General features: G+C 43.1%; 1 protein-coding gene across 2 annotated transcripts in view; it reads right to left on the bottom strand.

The window, feature by feature from the left end:
- Positions 1-19,827, bottom strand: part of EIF5 (eukaryotic translation initiation factor 5) — a 65,686-nt gene that overhangs the window by 16,173 nt on the left and 29,686 nt on the right. For both annotated transcript variants that reach the window (XM_086937852.1, XM_086937853.1), the window contains 4 exons: positions 18,562-18,686; positions 17,621-17,779; positions 8,334-8,495; positions 7,654-7,818 (listed from right to left, as the gene is read on the bottom strand). In XM_086937852.1, the coding sequence (XP_086793978.1) occupies positions 7,654-7,818; positions 8,334-8,495; positions 17,621-17,779; positions 18,562-18,686 (611 nt within the window). The remainder of the gene's footprint in view (positions 1-7,653; positions 7,819-8,333; positions 8,496-17,620; positions 17,780-18,561; positions 18,687-19,827) is intronic.

The raw sequence follows: 19,827 nt of genomic DNA, 5'->3' as shown, positions 1-19,827 counted from the left end.
CTATACCTCTCACTAGGTTTGATCTCCTATTACCCACAGGCTATTCTATATTCAGGAATGACAGAACTGACAAAGTTGGGGGAGGTGTTGCAGCCATCTTTAGAAACTCCCTTCAACTTAAGGCTTTTTCTATCAGCTCCTTACGCACTTTTGAATGCCTCTCTTGAGCTTCAATTACACCACCGCTCACCCCTCAGATTCCATGCCATCTACCGCCCGCCTTGTAGCGGCCCTTCATTTATGGAGGAACTCACTGACTTCATTAGTGACCAATACTCGCAAAGTGACAATCAGACCTTCGTGGGTGACTTCAATCTCCACTAGGGCTCACCGCAAGACTTCTGCGAATTTGCTGGCCACCTTCCTCTCTGCAAACGATCTTTTCCAACACTGCACAGAATCAACACACTCCAAGGGCTCAATCCTGGACCTTGTTATTTCTAAAGCAGGCATTTTTTTCTATCGCTACCCCTATTCATGTAGACTGGTCTGACCACCTCCTCATCCCATTCTCTCTTCACCTATCACACTATAACTCTTGGCCAACCTAAGAGGGCTACCTCCTGGTTCTGTGACACTAAAAATATTGACATCGGTTCCCTCTGTGAATCAGCTTTGCTATCACTTCCAAGGCTAGACCCGAACCTAGATGTTGACGAACTCACCTCCCAATGCGTCACAGTCCTTGCAGTCGAAATCAATAATGTCGCTCCTCTCCAAACCAAAAAGAAAAGGCCCACTCCCTCAGCACCTTAGTTCAACAAATCCCTCTATGAAGAAAGTAAGCACCTACAATTCCTGGAGAAACAATGGAGGCAAGCGCCCTCCACCGATTATTTGGCCAAGCTTCGTTCAGCAAGATCCAAGTACCACAAGCACATCTTCCTTGGGAAAGCGTCTCACTTCAGAACCCTCCTTGACTCTGCCAAAAAACTATTCTATCTCATTAAGAATCCTAACTCCTCTCCCCCAACCACCAAGTTGGAGGATTCCACAAAGAATGCAGCGGATTTCGCTATAGTCGACGAAAAAGTGAAATCACTTGTTGATCAGGTTGTTTATCTTACCCCTCAAGGAGCGCAAATCTTTAGCCATTTGGCAGAACTTTGACCACATCTCTGAAGATGCCCTCAACTGCATCCCCGAAACAAAGCCCTCCAACCATTCTCTTGGCCCCTATCCCTAGTGCCATTGCCTTATATACCCATTCTCTTCCCTATTGGACCACTCTGTCATGGTTCCCTTCTTGTCCCCTTCAAAACTGGGCAGGTCACCCCTCTGCTTAAAAACCCCACTGCTGATGCGAATGACCTCAACAACTTCCGCCCCATCACTAACCTACCCTTTCTTGCGAAGATCACAGAAAGATGTGTAGCGAAACAACTCTCGTCATATCAAGGACAATGATCTTCTTGACAATTTTCAGTCAGACTTCATCCAAAACTGCAGTACTAAAACAGCCCTGCTGCAATTGATTGATGACACACTGCGGATATTCGGGGGGTTCTTTTTTTAAATTCTCCTTGACCTTTCTGCAGCCTTTGACACGGCCAGTCACAAAACTCTCCTCAACACTCTTTAACAGAGAATGGGCATGGAGGGCACTGTGCCTAAATGGTTTGCTTCTTTCCTCTGATGGATCCTAAATGACCAAAATAGCGAAGTCTTTCATCTCCTTTGGCGGTAGGTCAAGGTGTTTCTCAAGGCTCTATACTTGCACCCACACTGTTCAATCTCTATTTAGAACCACTGGGAAATCTAAGTAAATCCGAGATCCACTATTATCTCTATGCAGACGACACTCAAATCTACCTCAAGGTTGCCTCCACTCACGATCTCTCCATCCTTCGCTCTACTCTAGACTCTATTCAAAACTGGATGTCAACTTATCAACTGATTCTGAATCCCTCCAAAACTGAATTCCTCCTACTCCTCCTACTCACTTTCTCCTCCCCCCGGTTCAATCATGGATGGACCAGATGAATCTACTGAAAAATAAACCAATCATTGTCGACAGCACAAAATCCCATACGCGACAACTCAATCTACTCTCCCACATTATTTCAATCGCAAAGTCTGCTCGATACCAACTGCGTCGTCATTGGGGGATTCGTCGCTTCTTCCCGGAGCATGACCTTAAAACCCTGGTCCAATTGCTGGTTCTCTCCAGACTACTGTAATTCTCTCACTGGCCTCCTCAAATCCCATCTGTCCCTCCTTAAATCTTTTCTCCATTCAGCATTTCGCTTCATTTATGAGGCCAAACGAAGTGACCACATAAAACCCATGTTATCCACCCTCCGCTGGCTTCCCATCGAGGCAAGAGCCATCTACAAGACTGCCTGCATAACCCACAAAGCCTTGCACTCCTCCTCTCCTCGCTACCTGGCGAATGAACAAACTCTCTGGAGGCTCTAGACCATCACGTAATGCGGAAAATTTACTGCTTAAACCTCCCATTTTCAAGAAGGAACGATCGATGGCCCAATCCTTTTCAGACAATGTGGTGAGAATCTGGAACTGACATCCGCCTCAGCTCCGGACCACCTATTCCTCCCACGCCTTCATAACTGACCTCAAAGTTCTCCTCCTTCAAAGACACTTAAAATTTAATTCACGCCCTCTCTATTATCTGAAGGAAGACCTTTCATTATAGAAAATTCGATTCTCCATGACTATGGAAGTGCCTTCCCAGTGGGTTCTTGTGGTTTGAGATTCTGCCATTTATTGCAGTATTACCCTTCTACCAGTGTTTGTTACTCTTTTGTAACATGCGCACGTCACTTTTCTCTTGTAGCACTGTTTGCTACCTCTTACATTTAGTTTGCTTTAGATACTTGCACAAGTGCCACCATTGCCTACGTAACGTTTGTTCTTGTGCTTGAGTGCCTGCCATTTATTGCAGTATTATTCCTCTACTTGTACTTTGTACGCTTTTGTAACTTGCACACGTCACTTTCCTCCTGTAATGTACCTTTGCTACCTCTTATTTTGTTTGCTCACAATTGTCACTTTTGCCTCATGTAACTTAACGTTTGCTTTTGTAATTTGTTCACTTGTAATTTTCTCCTCATGTATCAGTACTGTTCCTATTGTGAAGCGCTTTGACACCTTCGGGTAAAGTCCGCACTATATAAAAAAGCATAAATAAAATAAAAGCATTCTTGAAGGGGACACATTTGAAGTCCTGAATGAGGAACTATCATGATGAAAGAGGTCATCATTCCCATATATAGCCTGAATATTGCAGATTCTGGCTGCAATTGAGCAGGCTAGAGCTATGAGTATTGTGAATGGCTCCCAAATAGGTCTGTGTGTTGGAGAAGGGACTTCATGCAGTAATTGCAGTGCTATTTGAGTGTGCTGGAGACACTTTGGGTAAGCGCTGGCTTTGATGAGCCAGTCGTCCAAGTATAGGAAGACATGAATATGCGGTCTTCGCAGATGAGCAGTGACAAATGCCAGGCATTTAGTGAATACTCTGGGAGCAGTGGTGAGACTCTGAATGGAAGCACTTTGAACGGGTAGTGCTACCACAAACATGAGATTTGTGATGAGCGGGATGTATTGCAATATGCAAGTATGCGTCCTTTTAAGTCTAAAGTGGGCATAAGGTCGCATTGCTGTGGGAGCACTTTAAGCGTGACCATATGAAGGTGATCTAATTGAATATATTGATTTAGCTTTCTGAAGTCTAATATAGGCCTGAGAGAGCAGTTATTTTTGGGTACGAGAAATTATATGGAGTACACGCTGGATATTGTAATGGTATGGGCTCTATAACTCCTTTTTGGAGAAAAGAGTGAACAAGACTCGTTTGAGGTGTAAAAACTAGTGTCATTTTGTGTGAACGTGGAGGAATGTTTGGGGCATTGTTGGTAAGCTCCAGGCAATAATCAGGTTGGATAATTCCTAGAATCCAGCTGTCTGAAGTATTGTATGCCAGACGGGAAGGAATTGAGACACGTCACTGCTTGTTGAGGCGGGGGTGCGGAACCGTTAACTCCTACGCTGACGACACTCAACTGATCCTATCACTCACCAAAGACCCTAACACCGCCAAAACCAACCTACATGAAGGAATGAAAGAAGTAGCCAAGTGGATGAAGCACAGCCGTCTGAAACTGAACTCAGACAAAACAGAAGTCCTTAGGTACCTCCCCCTCCGCTTGGGATGACTCCTGGTGGCCAGAGGCCCTTGGAAAAGCACCCAACCTGACGGACCACGCACGGAACCTGGGCGTCATCCTGGACTCCTCACTCTCTATGAACAGACAAGTCAACGCCGTTTCATCATCATGCTTCAACATTCTCCGCATGCTCAAAAAAACATTTCGCTGGATCCCCACCGAAACCAGAAAAACAGTCACTCATGCACTGGTTACAAGTCGCCTGGACTACGGAAACACCCTATACGCCGGTATCACCACAAAACTCCAGAAAAAACTCCAACACATCCAGAACGCATCAGCCAGACTCATACTAGACATCCCGCGTAAAGACCACATCTCTAGCCACCTGAAAAACCTCCACTTGCTCCCCGTCAATAAGAGGATTACTTTCCGACTCCTAACCAACGCTCACAAAGCACTCTACGAACTTGGACCCGAATGCCTCAACACACGACTTTCCTTCTACACCCCCTCTCGCCAACTACGATCTTCCAACCAAGCCCTTGCTACCGTTCCTCGCATCAATAAAACCACCATGGGAGGTATATCCTTCTCCTACCTCGCAGCCAAAACCTGGAACTCACTCCCCACTCACCTTCGTCTCACTCAGAACCACCTAGCATTCAGAAAGCAACTTAAAACTTGGATATTTGACAAGTAACTCCCCTCTCTTCTCCCAGCGCCTTGAGCGCCTCCGGGTATGTAGCGCGCTATACAAATCTCCTGACTTGACTTGACTTCCCTTGCCATTATTGCCTCTAAATCCGCCTCGAAAGTAACCTATTGAAGAGGACCGACTTACCTTTATGGGATGTAGAGATGTTGTCTGTAGATGTTTTTTAAGCCCCCTCTGTAGAAGGAGCGACGAAAAGAACCTCCTCTGTAGAAGGAGCGACGAAAAGAACCCAGATTGGATGGGGATTGTAAGGCTCCCATAGATTTTGCAACATCTGTGTTCCTAATCTTCTCTAAGGAAGTGTCTATAACAAGATCAAAGAGATGCTCTTTATCAAAAGGCAGGGGTGTGGAATTTATTAAAATATCTTCTTGTCCATGGGGCAGGTTGCTTCATAAATCTACTTGTCCTGTAACAAAATCCACTTGTCCCTTTGGTGCCATGTAGTGCTGCGACAAATTATGGCAGCAATCTCATTATATAAGAGCTCTTATATAGCCTCTTTGATTATGCCAGGGCTCATACCATGGTAGTGTTTGAATACTCGCAATCCCTTTATGTCGCCATGTTTTGGCAGATCTACATACTGGGACTGAAAGTAGTCGTAAGCAATAGTTTCAGGGTTGGAATGCCCTTTTGAGTCTGTGCAAACCTACTAACCTGCATGTTTAAGGGTTTTCAACAACTCTGCTCTAATATTTTCCCACACTGAGAAATTTTGGAAATGTACTGCTGATGTGGCAGACGCAAACCTTCTTCCAGAGTTAGGAAAAAAGTGGTTGGAGGAAAAATTAACTTGCAAACACTCAGGTTTTCGCATGAGCAAATCTACACATGCATATATTGCTCATGCTAAAATGCAGTTCACAAATATTTTCTAGGAGTACAATTTCCTACTTCTGTAAATTCTTGTGAATTCACGAAAACCAGATGGCTAAACTTAATGCAAGTACATATACCACGGGTGTACTTTTGAGACTTTCTTTAATAATTGGGCCCCTAATTTTGTCTGGCCTTAACCATGACCTTTTGGGTTTATTAAAATTCCCTCTCTCTCTCTCTGTATTGGCTGGCTTAACTGTGAGTGACAGCATTCTGCTCTTTCACAAGGAGCACACAGCATAGTTTTGTTCAGTGCCAATAACTAATTTTGCAGTGTGTGCTTTTTGAGACCAAAAACAATGTTTGCCTTTGGCAATGTTTGTTATAATGGTGAGGGCCCTGCAGCTCTCACATCAATAAGGTTTTACAAAAGCCATGCCAAAACAAGTCCCGTATTGCTAAAACTAAAACACTGACCAGCAATTTCAGACCTACTGGCTTAGACAATGTTTGTTTATTTTTATGTTTTCCATAATCTTATTGATACTGGTTACTCTGATTTTCTAATATGAATATCTTTGGGAAATACTAGCAAGCATCAACACATTTTACTAAATGATGCTGCAAAGAAATGGTACCTGAAAGTTCACAGTAGTTAAGCAAAATGTTTTTTTCCCTACTTTCATTTAGGAACATTTTACATTGAAAGCTAAGAATCATTAATCTTGCTTTCAAGCTTCTGCAAATATTTGCATCTAATCATAGAGCATTCTGGGAGCATTATGTATAGCCTCATATTGCTAAAGTTTGAAACCGTGTGTATAATTTTTTTTACTGGAACCACTGCCAGTAGTGCAGTCAGAATTTACATTTACTTAGAGCGCTCACCCTAATAATAAAGGTTTTAAATTAATTAACCATAAATACAAATTTGAACAGCATTAACATATGCAAACAAATATTAACTTAACTGCAGGCAGTGCCCTTCCCTGACCTTTAATGTGGTACTGCAAACTGGTAGCCAAAGGGTTTGTGCTGAAGGGTTGGGCCTACTTGCCCCAAGGACAAAATACACAATGAAACTTGTTGCCCTTGACCTCAAACAATATGTCCTGGGCGTCGGGCTATAGGAATTCCACATCCCTGCAAAAGGTAAGTTTAAGATAGAAGCCTGTACTTCGGGTTTAAACCCTTAAATTGTGGCGTGCCTTCATAGCAAGACATTGGGGAAACAGAGGGATGCTTTAGAACCAGATCACAGCAAGACACGCCCAAACCAGATGGCGGAAAAAAACCGAACAATGGGGCCGATACCCAAGCGCACCATCACCGAAAGGAGGAGTCACCTGCCTCTGACTGGAAAGACTTCAAAGAAAAATAACTTGCAAACATCCAGACCCAACACTATATGGCAGGAGTCTGCAAAGCATGTGATCTAGAGCTCACATACCTTTAACAGGTTTTCATAAGCTACTGGGCAATTTTCCAACGTTTTATTTAGTAGGTTCATTTTTATAGTACATATTTTATTATATAGATTTATATTGCCCAAATAGCATAAATTCAAGCACTGGGCTTCAGTACCACAAATCAAAAGGTGTCCAGTCAATTTGAATCAAGAGAAGCAACAAGGCTACACCAACAACCACACTGTAATAGTGTCAGATCAAAGCAAATCACTGGCGCTGGATACATGGTGGCCTGACAAGCAGCACAATAGCAATTGTACATCTGTCCGACATTGCGGGCTAAACATTGAGAATTTAATCAAATTGGTGTTTCTGCACAGCAACCAGGACAAATGCCTTCTGTCCAACTTTGGGGTTGGAGTGCAAATAATTTTTTTTAAAAATGACGGACCGGCCAACGGATAATACGAACTAAATGCAATCTGCCAGTGAATCTTCCACCTCAAATGCTCCAAGGCAGAAGAAATGTGGTGTGCTGTGCTTTATAAATACACAATAACGAAAAATAATATACCTTTTCTGCCCAGCTGATGATGACCTCCTCCTCTAAAAGATCTGCATCATACATCTCTTTAAGGGTGCGGGGAATTTTAGGCAGAAGTTGCGCTTGATGTATATCCACTACACACTCAAATCCATGCAGTAAGTACTTCTGTGCTTTTTTGTTGTTATGACAAAACTGTAAAAGAAAAGAAACGGTGTTAAGAAACAAATTACAGTGTCCCTCCCTGCCCCCTCCAAACCATCCAATACTATCAACCAACATATGCAACGTTTTGCATCAGTCATACCTTTATCACTTCACACGAAACATCCTTGTCACAGTGACAGAAGTCTAGCAGCAATCAGCTTTCAAATTCACATTCAAATTGTGGGATGCATTCTAGGAATTAATTCAGCATACCAAGATGCAGAGCACGTTAAAAGAGAATAGGTAACGCAGCAATACTTTTAAAAGTATCATTTTGCCCCCAACTGAGTACTCCACAGGCATGAAATACCAGAGCGCACAGACAGAGGTGGTGCATCAGCAAAGGTACATGGGGTGCATGTGACCATGACTCGGGTAAGAATATTCTACTAGGGTTGAGTTCCAGGGTACCAACCTCCGAAAAAAATAAAATAAAAAAAGGTAAATAAATCAGTTAAGGTACAAAGCAACCACAGATGTTTTACTAGCAATGAAAAGCTTACTCTGAGAAAATGGCGTCTGTATTTCTTTATCTGCTCTCGGATTCGGTCATCAAAAAGAACTTCAGTCAAGACCAGTGGACCCATTGCTTTGACATCCAGCCTTTCAGCTTCTGCCAAGATATCTTTGTCAGACGTATCAATAACACCCTCTTCCTTGCGTTTCTGATGGGGGGATTAAAAAAAAAAGTATTTAATAATTTAACGAATTTCAGACTTAACCAGGCTTTTTTTTAGCTCACCCTTTACATGCCCGTCTATGGTAAGCATGGCTTCAAATAAATCTAAAAGCCTGCTACACGGCTCACCTGCTTTATGTTAAAACTTACCTGTACCTCCAGTTCTAAGTCTTTGGCATCTTTCAGATTCAGATGCCCGATTACCCATTGTCGAGCAGAGTCCCCCAGAGTAACTTGCAAGGTAAAATTTCATAAGAAATACATTGGGAACATTTTAGTTGCCCTTTCGCTTCATTAGAAATGTCCAAATGGTCAAACAACAAGGTTATGGGAAATTCATCTATTACCCCCGAAGCAATAATCCTTCAGATTTTTAAAAGCATCAGACGTGAAGGGATAAAGTTAACAGCCTCTTATTTGGGGGAGCAGAGCAAGCTGCATGGGAATCTATGAGATGGCTTGGGAACTGCCGTTACAGGTAACTTGCTACTTATCCAGGATTGGATATTTTACCGATTCAATTGTTTGAATCAGAATAGCAAGCAGTATTCAGTTAGCATGCGATAAGCCACATTAAGCAACACTGGCATGAAAGAGTAGATTACCCTGTAAGCATCTATTTTTAGCATGTAGTGCTACAGATTCACATGATATGCATACTCCTGCCATCTAGAGTTGGGCCCATACTCTGCATTTTGTTTTCTCGAGAAAGGTTTATGATCGGCACTGTTAATTTTCTCCTTCATCTCAAGGTATTGCGCATGTTTAATTGCTCCTTTGTTAATATTTATTCTTCCTGCCAAATACGGAGTGAGTTTTAAGTTAGCATTTGCGTTTGAACTTTCTGTATTCGCATGTATACTTCTCACCATACAATACATGCCGGGGAGGCAGGAGGGTACGTGTGAATCTGCAGCACTAATGCTATGAATAGATGCTTATGGGCTAACATACTCCATTCGTAGCCCATGTTTGGTGCAGATGCACATGCTATGCATAGACTGTAAAGCAGTACCCTCCTTAGTGGCTTTAGGCCGGAGATGGTCTGTTTGTTTAAAATAGTGTTTGAAGGACTGTTTGTCGAACTGGAGCTTGTGGTCTTGAACATCCACACAGTTTTGTAAATTTATGTGGGTTCATTCATGTTGCTGCTATGCGGATGTCACCAAGAGCTATTTCCCCAAAAAAGCCATGGTTGCTCTTTTCTTCCAGATTGAATGATTTGGCATAGTTTAATTCTGCTTTAGAATAACAAATTTGGAAATTTGACAATCCATCTTGCTTGCTATTCCTGCTTTTGAAATAGCCTTTCCTTTGTGAGGATTTGAAAGCAAAACAAATAGTTGTGTTTTCCTGAAGGGTTTTCTACGTTCCAAGTAGTACAGAAGTTCCAGTTTAACAGCAAGTGTATGTAAAGCACGCTCTGTGACCGTCTCCAGTTTTGGAAAGACAACCAGTAACTTTACAGTTTAATTTAAATGGAACGGAGATAGAACTTTAGGTCTGTATTTAAATGCGCCTTGTCTGGGAACACTGGAAAGTATGGTTCCTCCACTGTGAGCGCATATTTCTGCAACCCTTTGAGGAGATGTTATAACATGGAAGGTGGCTTTCCTTGTAGCAATAATTTGTATTTGACAATTATGAAGCAGATCACATGGTGGCCCCATAATGCATATTAGGACAAAGTTAAGTTTTCAAACGGGTACTGGATGTGTGTAAGTGGTAAAAGGACTAATCCTTCCATGAAGGCTTTGATGACAAGCATACAGGGAAATAAATTGGTGCTTCCTGTGATTTAAGTATGCTGCAACGGCTGCTAAATGCAAGCGTATTGAAGTATATGACTTTAAGTGTAACAAGTAACAGACTACTTGTTCTGTTGAGGGTTGAGATGCAAGAATGCACAGTCGTGAACAAAACGTTTCCATTTTGTAAGGTAGCAAACCCTTGTTTGGCTGGAAATTAGTCTGAAGAAGGTAACCACGCACTGGTGAACGTCTGATGTCACAAGGAATGATTATACCCAAGTACTTAATGTCCAAACACTCCAGGCCCATTCACCAGAGAAAATCCACACTACAAAACTTGAAAAATGTTGTAATAATTTGAGCACTTAGACTTGTAAATTATTTTTTCCCTTTCATCCGCAGTGTTCTACAAATGGAATTATTGGATATTCGGCTTTAAAAGAGCTTGCTAGATGATGCTATCCTAAAGTACATAGTGCAAAAAAGGAAGTAACAATCAACTGGTGCGCGGGTACTGCTTGTACAGTGGTAAAAGTCCTACCTCCAATAAGAAAATTGCTTGGTAACCCCTGCATCCACTGAAAAGGCCAAATTAAGTCACAGCCCAAAAGAAAGGGGGTGGGCAAGAGGTGTGTGAGGGCATAAGGAAAATGCTACTTACCAGTATGCATCTGTTCTTGGCACGTAGGGCTGCTGACATTCATATCTGTGCATAGATCGCCGCCTAGTGTTGGGTCCGGATGATTGCACCTTGTTGTCCTGGAAGAGTCTTCGAAGTATATCAAGATAGGTAACTCCTCTCCTGGACTACAGTGCGCATGGGCATCTTCTCCATCCTCAGATTGTTTTTCGCCATTGTGGCAAAGATGGAGTAAAGTAAGAGATGGCCATGCAAAAGAGAATCCTGCAGCTGCAACAGGCATCGGGGAGGAGGGTGGGCGATATGAATGTCAGCAGCCCTACATGCCAACAACAGAGGCATACTGGTAAGTAGTATTTTCCTTTCGAGGCATGTGGGCTGCTGAATTCATATCTTAGCATAGACTGTATAGCAGTATCTCCTCTAGAGGTGGTCACCTGTACCAGCTGCAGCAGTCTGAAAAAAGTTTTAAAGGACAGCCTGGCCTACAGCAGCTTGCTGCTTTGTTTGCACCTCTACACAATAGTGTTTAGTGAAAGTGTATGGTAGACCATGTAGCTGCCCTACATGTCTTCAAGAGGAATATTTCCTAGGAAAGCCATGGAAGCCCCCATTTTACGCGTAGAGTGTGCTTTTGGGGGAACAGAGTGCGTTTAGCTTTTTGATAGCATATTTGAATGCATTTAACTATCCACCTCGCTATTCCTGATTTTGAGATGGGATTACCTTTATGTTGTTGGGAAAAAGCAACAAACAGTTGCTTTGTTTTCCTAAATGATTTAGTCTTGTCAACATAATATAGCAGAGCTCTCCTTACATCTAGTGTGTGTAGGGCTCCTTCAGCTACTGACTGGGTTTTTGAAGAAAACTGGCAATTCTATTGATTGATTTGGAAAGTGGATATGACCTTTGGCAAACTTCGGGTTAGTCCGAAGTACTACCTTATGTGCATGCATCTTCATGAAAGGTTCTTGAATGGTTAGTGCCTGTAGCTCACTCGCCTGAGGGAGGTAATTGCAATCAAGAATGCCACCTTCCATGTTAGAAATTGTTATTCACATGAATGGAGTGGTTTGAAAAGAGGTCCCATAAGTCTGGTAAGTACTACATTTAAGTTCCAGACTGGTGAAGGTGGGTGCTTTGGAAGTATTATCCTTGTAAGACCTTCCATAAAAGCTTTGATTGGGGTACTTTAAAACAGGGAAAGGTTGTCTGTTCTAGAGATATGCTGCTATAGTAGCAAGATGTAGCCTTACAGAAGAGTATGCTAGATTGCATCTTTGAAGATGAAAGAGGTAACAGATAAGGTTTTGGATGGAAGCATCTAATGGATTGATTTGGTTATTATTGCAATAAATTACAAATCTTTTCCATTTAGCTGCATAGCATGCTCTAGTAGTTGGCCGTCTTGCCTCCTTGATAATGTTCATGCAATCAGGAGGCAAGTTAAGGTATCCGAACTCTAAGACTTCAGGAGCCAGATCGCTAGGTTAATCTGATTGGGATGCCTGATTTCTCCATGGTTCTGGGTTAAAAGATGGGGCGAGAGGCGCAGTCTTTGGTGGGGAACTACTGAAAGTTCTAGGAACGTTGTGTACCATGGCTGTCTTGCCCATGCGGGAGCAACCAGGATCATTGTGAATGACTGCTGGCGTAGTTTGCGTGCCGCCAGCGGAATCAGTGGGGCTGGTGGAAAAGCGTACGCAAATCTGCCTGACCAGTTCATCCATTTCGCATTGCCCTGTGACAACAGATGTGGGAACCTGGCTGCAAAGTACTGGCATTTTGAGTTTGTTTGTGGCAAACAGATCTATCTCTGGATGCCTCCACTTTAGGAAGAATGGTTGGAGAACTTGAGGGTGAATCTCGTGTAGCTGTTGGCTGTGTCTGCTTAACAGATCTGCTATTTGATTGTCTTTCCCTGGCAGGTGTTCGGCTAGGAGAAAAATGTTTTGGGGAATTGCCCACCTCCATATGCTCTGTGCTAGGTGAGACAGCTGTGTAGTGTGGGTCCCCTCCTTGTTTCTGGATGTAATACATGGCTGTCATGTTGTCCGTCCGGATCTACACAGCCTTGTTGTACAAGTATTTCTGGAATGCTTTTAGTGCCAGAAATATTGCTAGCAACTCAAAGTGGTTGATATGCAGAGTCTTTTGTTTGACAGACCAGAGCCCTTGGACTGTGTTGAAGTAAGTAGGCTCCCTAACCTGTCAGTGTTGCGTCCGCTGTTAGTACTACTTGTGGAAACGGCTCTTGGAACAGTCGCCCCTTGGAAAGGTTTTGTGGGTTCCAACACTGCAGAGAGTTGTAAGCGCGACTGTCTACTAACACTGGGTCTTTTAGTTGTCCTTGAACTTGGTCCCACTGCCGTGCTAGGCATTCTTGCAGTGGACGCATTTGAAGTCGGGAATGAGGGACAACGAATATGCAGGAGGCCATCATGCCTATGAGTTGCACGAACACTCGAGCTGGCAAAGAGTGTTGTGGCTGAAACTTTTGAATGAGTCTGCATGTTGGCTATCCTGGCTAGATTTGGATATGCCTTTGCTACGGAGGTATCTATTGTAGCCCCCAGATATTGCTGTATGTGGGAGGGCTGTAGATGTGATTTTGGGTAATTTATGGAAGACCCCAGACTGTGTAGCAGCTGGAGTGTCTGAGACATATGGCTTGCACACTGCGCGTACGAGTTTTATGAGCCAATCGTCCAGGTATGGAAACACGTGGATGTGTCGCTTTCTGAGGTGTGCTGCTACTACCGCTAAACATTTTGTGAAAACTCTTGGGGCTGTAGTCACCTCGAAGGGGAGAACTTTGAATTGATAATGTTGACCTATTGTGAACCTGAAGTATTTCCTGTAAGCTAGATGTATAGGTATGTGAAAATATGCATCTTTGAGGTCTAATGTAGCAAGGAAGTCGCCTTGCTGGAGTAACTGGAGTACTTGTTGTACAGTAATCATAGGAAAATGCTGAGTATGTATTGATTTAGCAGTCTGAGGTCCAGTATGGGTCTGAGGGATCCATCCTTTTTGGGAATTAGGAAGTAGAGAGAGTATACCACTGTTCCTTGGTGTTGAAAGGGGACTTGTTCTATTGCACCTTTTTGTAGCATGGACGCTCTTGTTGTAACAATGTGATGTGTTCTTTGGACATAGGACGGTGTTTGAGTGGTATGTTGGGAGGAGTAGAAGTGAGTTCCAGGCAATAACCATACTGGATATTTTGTCTCACCCACCTGTCTGCGGTAATGGAGTACCAGACTGGTAGGAATTGTTTGACTGCCTCCGACTGGTGTTAGATGGTCTGGAGGGAGTGTGATGAAGTCACTGTTTGGCAGCAGTGGAGGCACTGGTGTTCTTGCCGCAACGTCCTCTGCCCTTGTTATTGTTGCCCCTATAACCTCCTCTGTTGGAGCCTTTATTAACCCCTTCCACACTCATGACGAGCTGGGCTCGTCATGGTGTAGCCTCCTCGTACACTCATGACGAGCCCAGCTCGTCATAAAACAATGTAAAACAACAATTTGCAGCACAGATGGGGAAAACGCATAGCAGCCATGGAGTTAAAGGAACTTTGGGTGTTGCTTTTGTATGTAGAGGAAGTCTGATGTGTTGCCTCTTGCGGAGCCTCTGTAGGAGGAGCGACGAAAGGAACCTCTGTTGTTGAAACTGCAGTGCGCCTATAGATTTAGCAGTTTCAGTATCTTTTTTCCTTTTGTCTAAAATGGTATCTACTGCAGGGCTAAACAGGAAGACTTGGTTAACTGGTTGGTTGAGGATGGTGGATTGCACCTGGTTTTTAAAACAAGAGATGAGTAACCACGTGTGTCTGCGTAGTAATACGCTAGTATTAATGGACCTGGCTGATGTGTCAGCTGCGTCAAGCGCACATTTAATGGAAGCATTAGTTATAAATTTGCCTTCCTGTATGAGGTCGTTAGCCTGAGCTTCAAAAGGTTCTGGCAGGTGTTGCCGTAAACCTTCAAGTTGATCGTAATGTGCTCTATCGTAGCGTGCTAGTAGAGCTTGTGTGTTCGCAACCCTCCATGAATTAGCAGCCTGTGAGGCTACTCTTTTGCCTGAGGCTTCTAATATTTTAGACTGTCAGGAGGGGGAGCATCTCCTGTTTGTGAGTTAGCTCTCTTTCGAGCGTTTGCTACTACTAGTGAGTCTAAAGGCAACTGGGATTAATATAAGTAGGGTCTGTAGGGGCCGCCATATATTTTTTCCCAATCCTGGGATTGAGTACACGTGCTCTGGCTGGATCTTTGAATATGTCTGGCGCGTGTTTTAGTACCCTTTTTAACATAGGAAGTGTCCTGACACTTCTCAGAGGTAGGAAAAGTGTCAAATAAAAAATGGATTGGGTCAGTGTGCACGACGACCTTGTGGTATTTTGCTGCCCTATTTAGAAGTTGGTTAAAAACAATGGTGTTGTCAGTAGGCGCCTGCCTTGTAGGGTACAGGGAGATGTCTGGGATGGGTTGTGTGTCATATGGATCAATCTGGTCCTCCCATGTGTCATCCTGTGCATGAGGATCCTCTGGTTCATTAAAAATCATCCAGAGGATCTTCCCTAATGTTATCCCATCATAATCTGAATTTGTAGGAGATTAGGGCACAAAAGGCATATTAGGATAGAAAGGAGGAAGAGTAAAAGGCCTTGAGGGGGATGTCCCGAAGTCTTTTTTCTTAGGAGGAGCAGGGGAAGGAGTGTCCGTGTCTAATGGTCTCTTTTTTCGGTGATAAACTGTAACGTGTCCAGTTTCAGGGTCTATATACAGTTTAGGTTGTTCCTCAGTTACTGGATCAGGAACAAAGAGTTCTTCCTCAACTGTCCGTGGCTTTGGCACCGATGTTGTTGGCTTAGTGACTTGTTTGTGACCTTTCGGCTCGAGGGCCTTTGGTTGTGGAGTTTTATTCGGTTTGACTGTTGCTTTGGGGTCAGTAACCTTTTTCGGTTCGACGTCCTTTGCTGGTTCAACAGTCTTTTTTGGTTCGGCGACCTTGTTTGGCTCGACGACCTGTTTCGGATCGACCGGAGCTTTTGGTTAGATGAGATTTTTATGCTAGACTGCTGTTTTCGGTAGAGTCAATGGATTTTTTCGGCTTGACAGGCTTTGTGGTGTGATCCGGTTTGTTGAGTGACACTCTTTTTAGGATCGACGGTCTTGGGTTTTGGATCGACGACCCGTTTTGGTTAGAGGCTTTTCTTTGGCTCGATAGCTTGACTCGATAACCTTTTTGGGTTGGGAGACCTTTGGTTCGACAACCCTTTTGGGGTAGACAACCTTCTTGGGGAGAAGGGTACTCTGTCCTGGGCTATCAGAAGGCCTGGTTTTGGACTTTGGAGCAGAGCCGGAAGGCGGGGCTTCTGAAGGAGCTTGTCGGACTCTGCTAAGGCCTTTAGGCGATGTTTCGACTGGAGCCTTATCTTTTGGGATAAGCGGAGTTGGGGGCTGGGTACTCACATTTTGCCTCGGCGTGATCTGGTCATCGGAGTCTGACTGGTCCTCAACGGTGACTATTTCTAGATCCTAGTCTGCCGCTTCTGGGAGGCAGTGTTCATCATCGAAGATGTTCTCCGGTGCCGCCCGCTGCATCTCTTGCCTAGCCGCCCGTCGAATCCGGATGGTCTTCTTCGAACTGAATTGGGCACACACGGGGCAATTTTCTTCGTTGTGCTCCGGTGATAAGCACTTGTTTCATAATGTAGGTTTGTCAGTATGCAGGAATTTGGAGTGGTATTTTGGGCACCTTTTAAACGGGCTCCTTTCCAGCGACAGCAGGCCCACGTGGCGTCGACGACCGGATCGAGATGGAAAGTTTGGCTGAGTCAAAAAGTACCGAACGAGAACAATACTGTCGAAGTCCGAAGTTGGAGTAGAGGAATAACATCCAAACCCAATGGCGGAAAAAAACAATCTGAGGATGGAGAAGATGCCCATGCGCACTGTAGTCCAGGGAAGGAGTCACCTAGTTCGTGATACTTCAAAGACTCTTCCAGGACAACAAGGTGCAATCTAGGCGATCTATGCTAAGATATGAATTCAGCAGCCCACATGCCTTGAACCACTAGTGTCTGTGCCATTTCTGTACGGAAGTTTTTGAGGTATGTAACGACTAATTTCTGAATGCTTCGAAGAAAAACAAGCTGTAATATTACTAGATGGGAGGAGAGTGCACTCACTGCTTTAGCTTTATAGCAACACACAAATGCAACTTTGGTGAGAAAAAACAAAAGTAAAACACTGCTGGCTCAAATACCATTTCCTGGATCTACATTACCACTTTATATTTAATACTATGGAAAACTTTGCAAGCAGCTTTTCAACTGCGATAGGTTTTACAGTAAGGACACTGACATGCTGTTCTAAAGTGCATGGTCTAGCTGTGGCTGTAATCACAAAACCATCACAACTACCAAAATTAGTGGCACAAGCGTGCACAAATATTTTATGCGGGAAGAAAATCTAGATCCATTGGGAATTTTGTGAATACCAGCCTGAAAACTACTCAAATCAGAGTAATATTACAATGAATAACTTCCACCTTATTAAAAAGCATGCAAAACAGTAAATACAAAAAGAATATCCTACTATACCACCTATGATGGGCTCAGTCGTGCTCAAAATATCTGCACTGAAAAGGTATTAGCCAAAAAAGCCAATTTTTCGATCAACACTAGCAACAAGTGAGCAAACAAAATTCAATTACCTTAACAAAGTTAAATAATGTATTCACTCTATCTTCTATAGGTTTCTCCAGTTCTTCGCTTAGGGTCAAATTCTTTGCATGGTCACTTATTTCAGCCATTCTCTTTTGTTGCGCTTCTGCTGTTGTATCTTCGCCCCAATCTTCATCGTCTTCATCTTCCTGTGTGTACAATTAAAAATTACTATTCGGCTAGGATCACAAACATGTTGCAGCAGTTAGAAAAATGTAAACTTGCGCAAGAAAAAGTTACATACCCGCAACTACAGGGTCACGTGCATGCATTAGGCAGGAAACCCTTGGTAGGCAATTTTAAAAGCAGTGTACAACACAGCAACTAACATTGAAAACCTCCATTTACAAGTAGACTCACTTTTTGACCCAACTTCACACGAGGAGCAAAGCCCTATGATGAAGCATGACATCCATTCAGGTGCAAGAGGGCTCCGTCTTCCGATAAGGAAGATTTTCTTGTTTACTTCAGATTTCAAGGAACAGCGAACCCCCCGGTGTATATATGTATGTAGGTTTGTGTTGTACATGCAACAGTGGCAAAATGTATGCCCTGTGCCTCAAGTACATACAACAGGTTTTAGTTACCTATACACATGTTCAATTCATACACATGTTCATACATCCTCACAGGCTACGCAGCCCTATCAGTGCCCAGTCAATTAAGTGTTTCTATGGACATTAAGACTTAAAGTCAATGAAGCTGGGTGTGAGGGTGTCTGATAACACTGCATAAGTTGCTAGGCTTTTAGTACCACACAATGATTTTCACTGATCAGAAGTAGCCCTTACTACAGAAAAGGTTAGAGACCACTGGTGTAGCGCCTGAAGATGAACAGATACTCCACCTAGTCTATATGCAAACTAAAAGTACAAACTAGTCAAAAAACAGCTCACATTTTAGAGAGCCTACTTTCTCATTATTTTCTTACCACACGGGGAGGGCTGATCTCATCTAATGGATTATCATTGCTGGATGAAGAACCATTCTCCTTCTCTTTACCCTTACGATTTTTCTTGTCCTTTTCCTTTTTTCCAGTACCGCCATCACTGTTCTCTACAATAAGTAAATGTCAAGATACACATTAAAGCATGGGCAAAAAGCAAGTCATTTACTCCTAATAACATACCAATTTTCAATTAGTTATGGTGTAGTCATTTCAAACCTCTACAGAAGTTGTCAACATTAGACATGAACACTCTTTAGATGTAAATTAACCTGAGGAATTAATGGTTTAAAAAAAATAGAAGATAGCCCATACATTTCAAAGGGGATTTCAATTGCTGAAGTCAGTTGTGCAACTTACAGCACTACACTACTTCTATTTCAGCTTGGATCTAATTCTCAATTGTTCAGTGGGTGCTGTAAAACATTACGGTACAATGTAAACAATTTGCTGACAAGCGACGCTTCTTGTAAAATACATTTTCTAAAGAGAAGTTTGAAGTACATGCAAGGAGTTACGTTACTTACCTGTAACTACAGTTATACAACAGTTAAATCCTTCAGATTCATGTGCTTGAAATAGTGATCCTGTTTTCTGCAACTTCTATCCTAAATGCACAGGTTTTCAGTCAAATGTACACATGAAATACCCCATTAAGGATGCAGGATATCAGTATAGCGGCAGTTACAGAATGCACTGTGTAACAGAACGTATTGCCTAACAATTCGTCTTTACACTGCTAGGACTGTAATGTGGGGGTTTAATCGTGTTGCAGAATACGTAGGGAAGCCTTCAAATCTAGCCTGACTGCTCTCAGTGTTTATGTTTTATTTCTTCTGCTACTGATCCCCAAAATGCTGCTCTAGGGTGTGTTATGTGCTCGTCGGCCCTTCAATGAGATGTCTGGTCATATGAAGTTGGGGTTTGATCTCAAAATTGTCCGGTCATAAATATAGTCTACCAGACTCCAGCTCGTATCGGCCATATTCTTTCAACGTAGTGGTCAGTGGCCCGAGACTTGCTTTCAATGCATGTCTAGCCCTCCTTGTAAGAGTTAATCTGTGGGATCAGCAAGACTACATAGCCAGAAGGTCCTTGCACCTATGTGCCAATTGTCGAGGTATGGGACGACTTAAGTGAACAACCATAGCAAAGTTTTTCAAGTTACTGGTGTTAACGAGAGGCTGAAAGGCGGTGCTTTGATCTGGTGGCGGTCTACCATAAAGCGCTGGAATTTCCAATGCAATCCAT

The sequence above is a fragment of the Lissotriton vulgaris genome, chromosome 9 (genome assembly GCF_964263255.1).
Source record: "Lissotriton vulgaris chromosome 9, aLisVul1.2, whole genome shotgun sequence".
In the NCBI taxonomy this organism is placed as follows: Eukaryota; Metazoa; Chordata; class Amphibia; order Caudata; family Salamandridae; genus Lissotriton; species Lissotriton vulgaris.
Note: the sequence above shows the minus strand (reverse complement) of the source record. Positions and strands in the feature narration are given on the sequence as shown.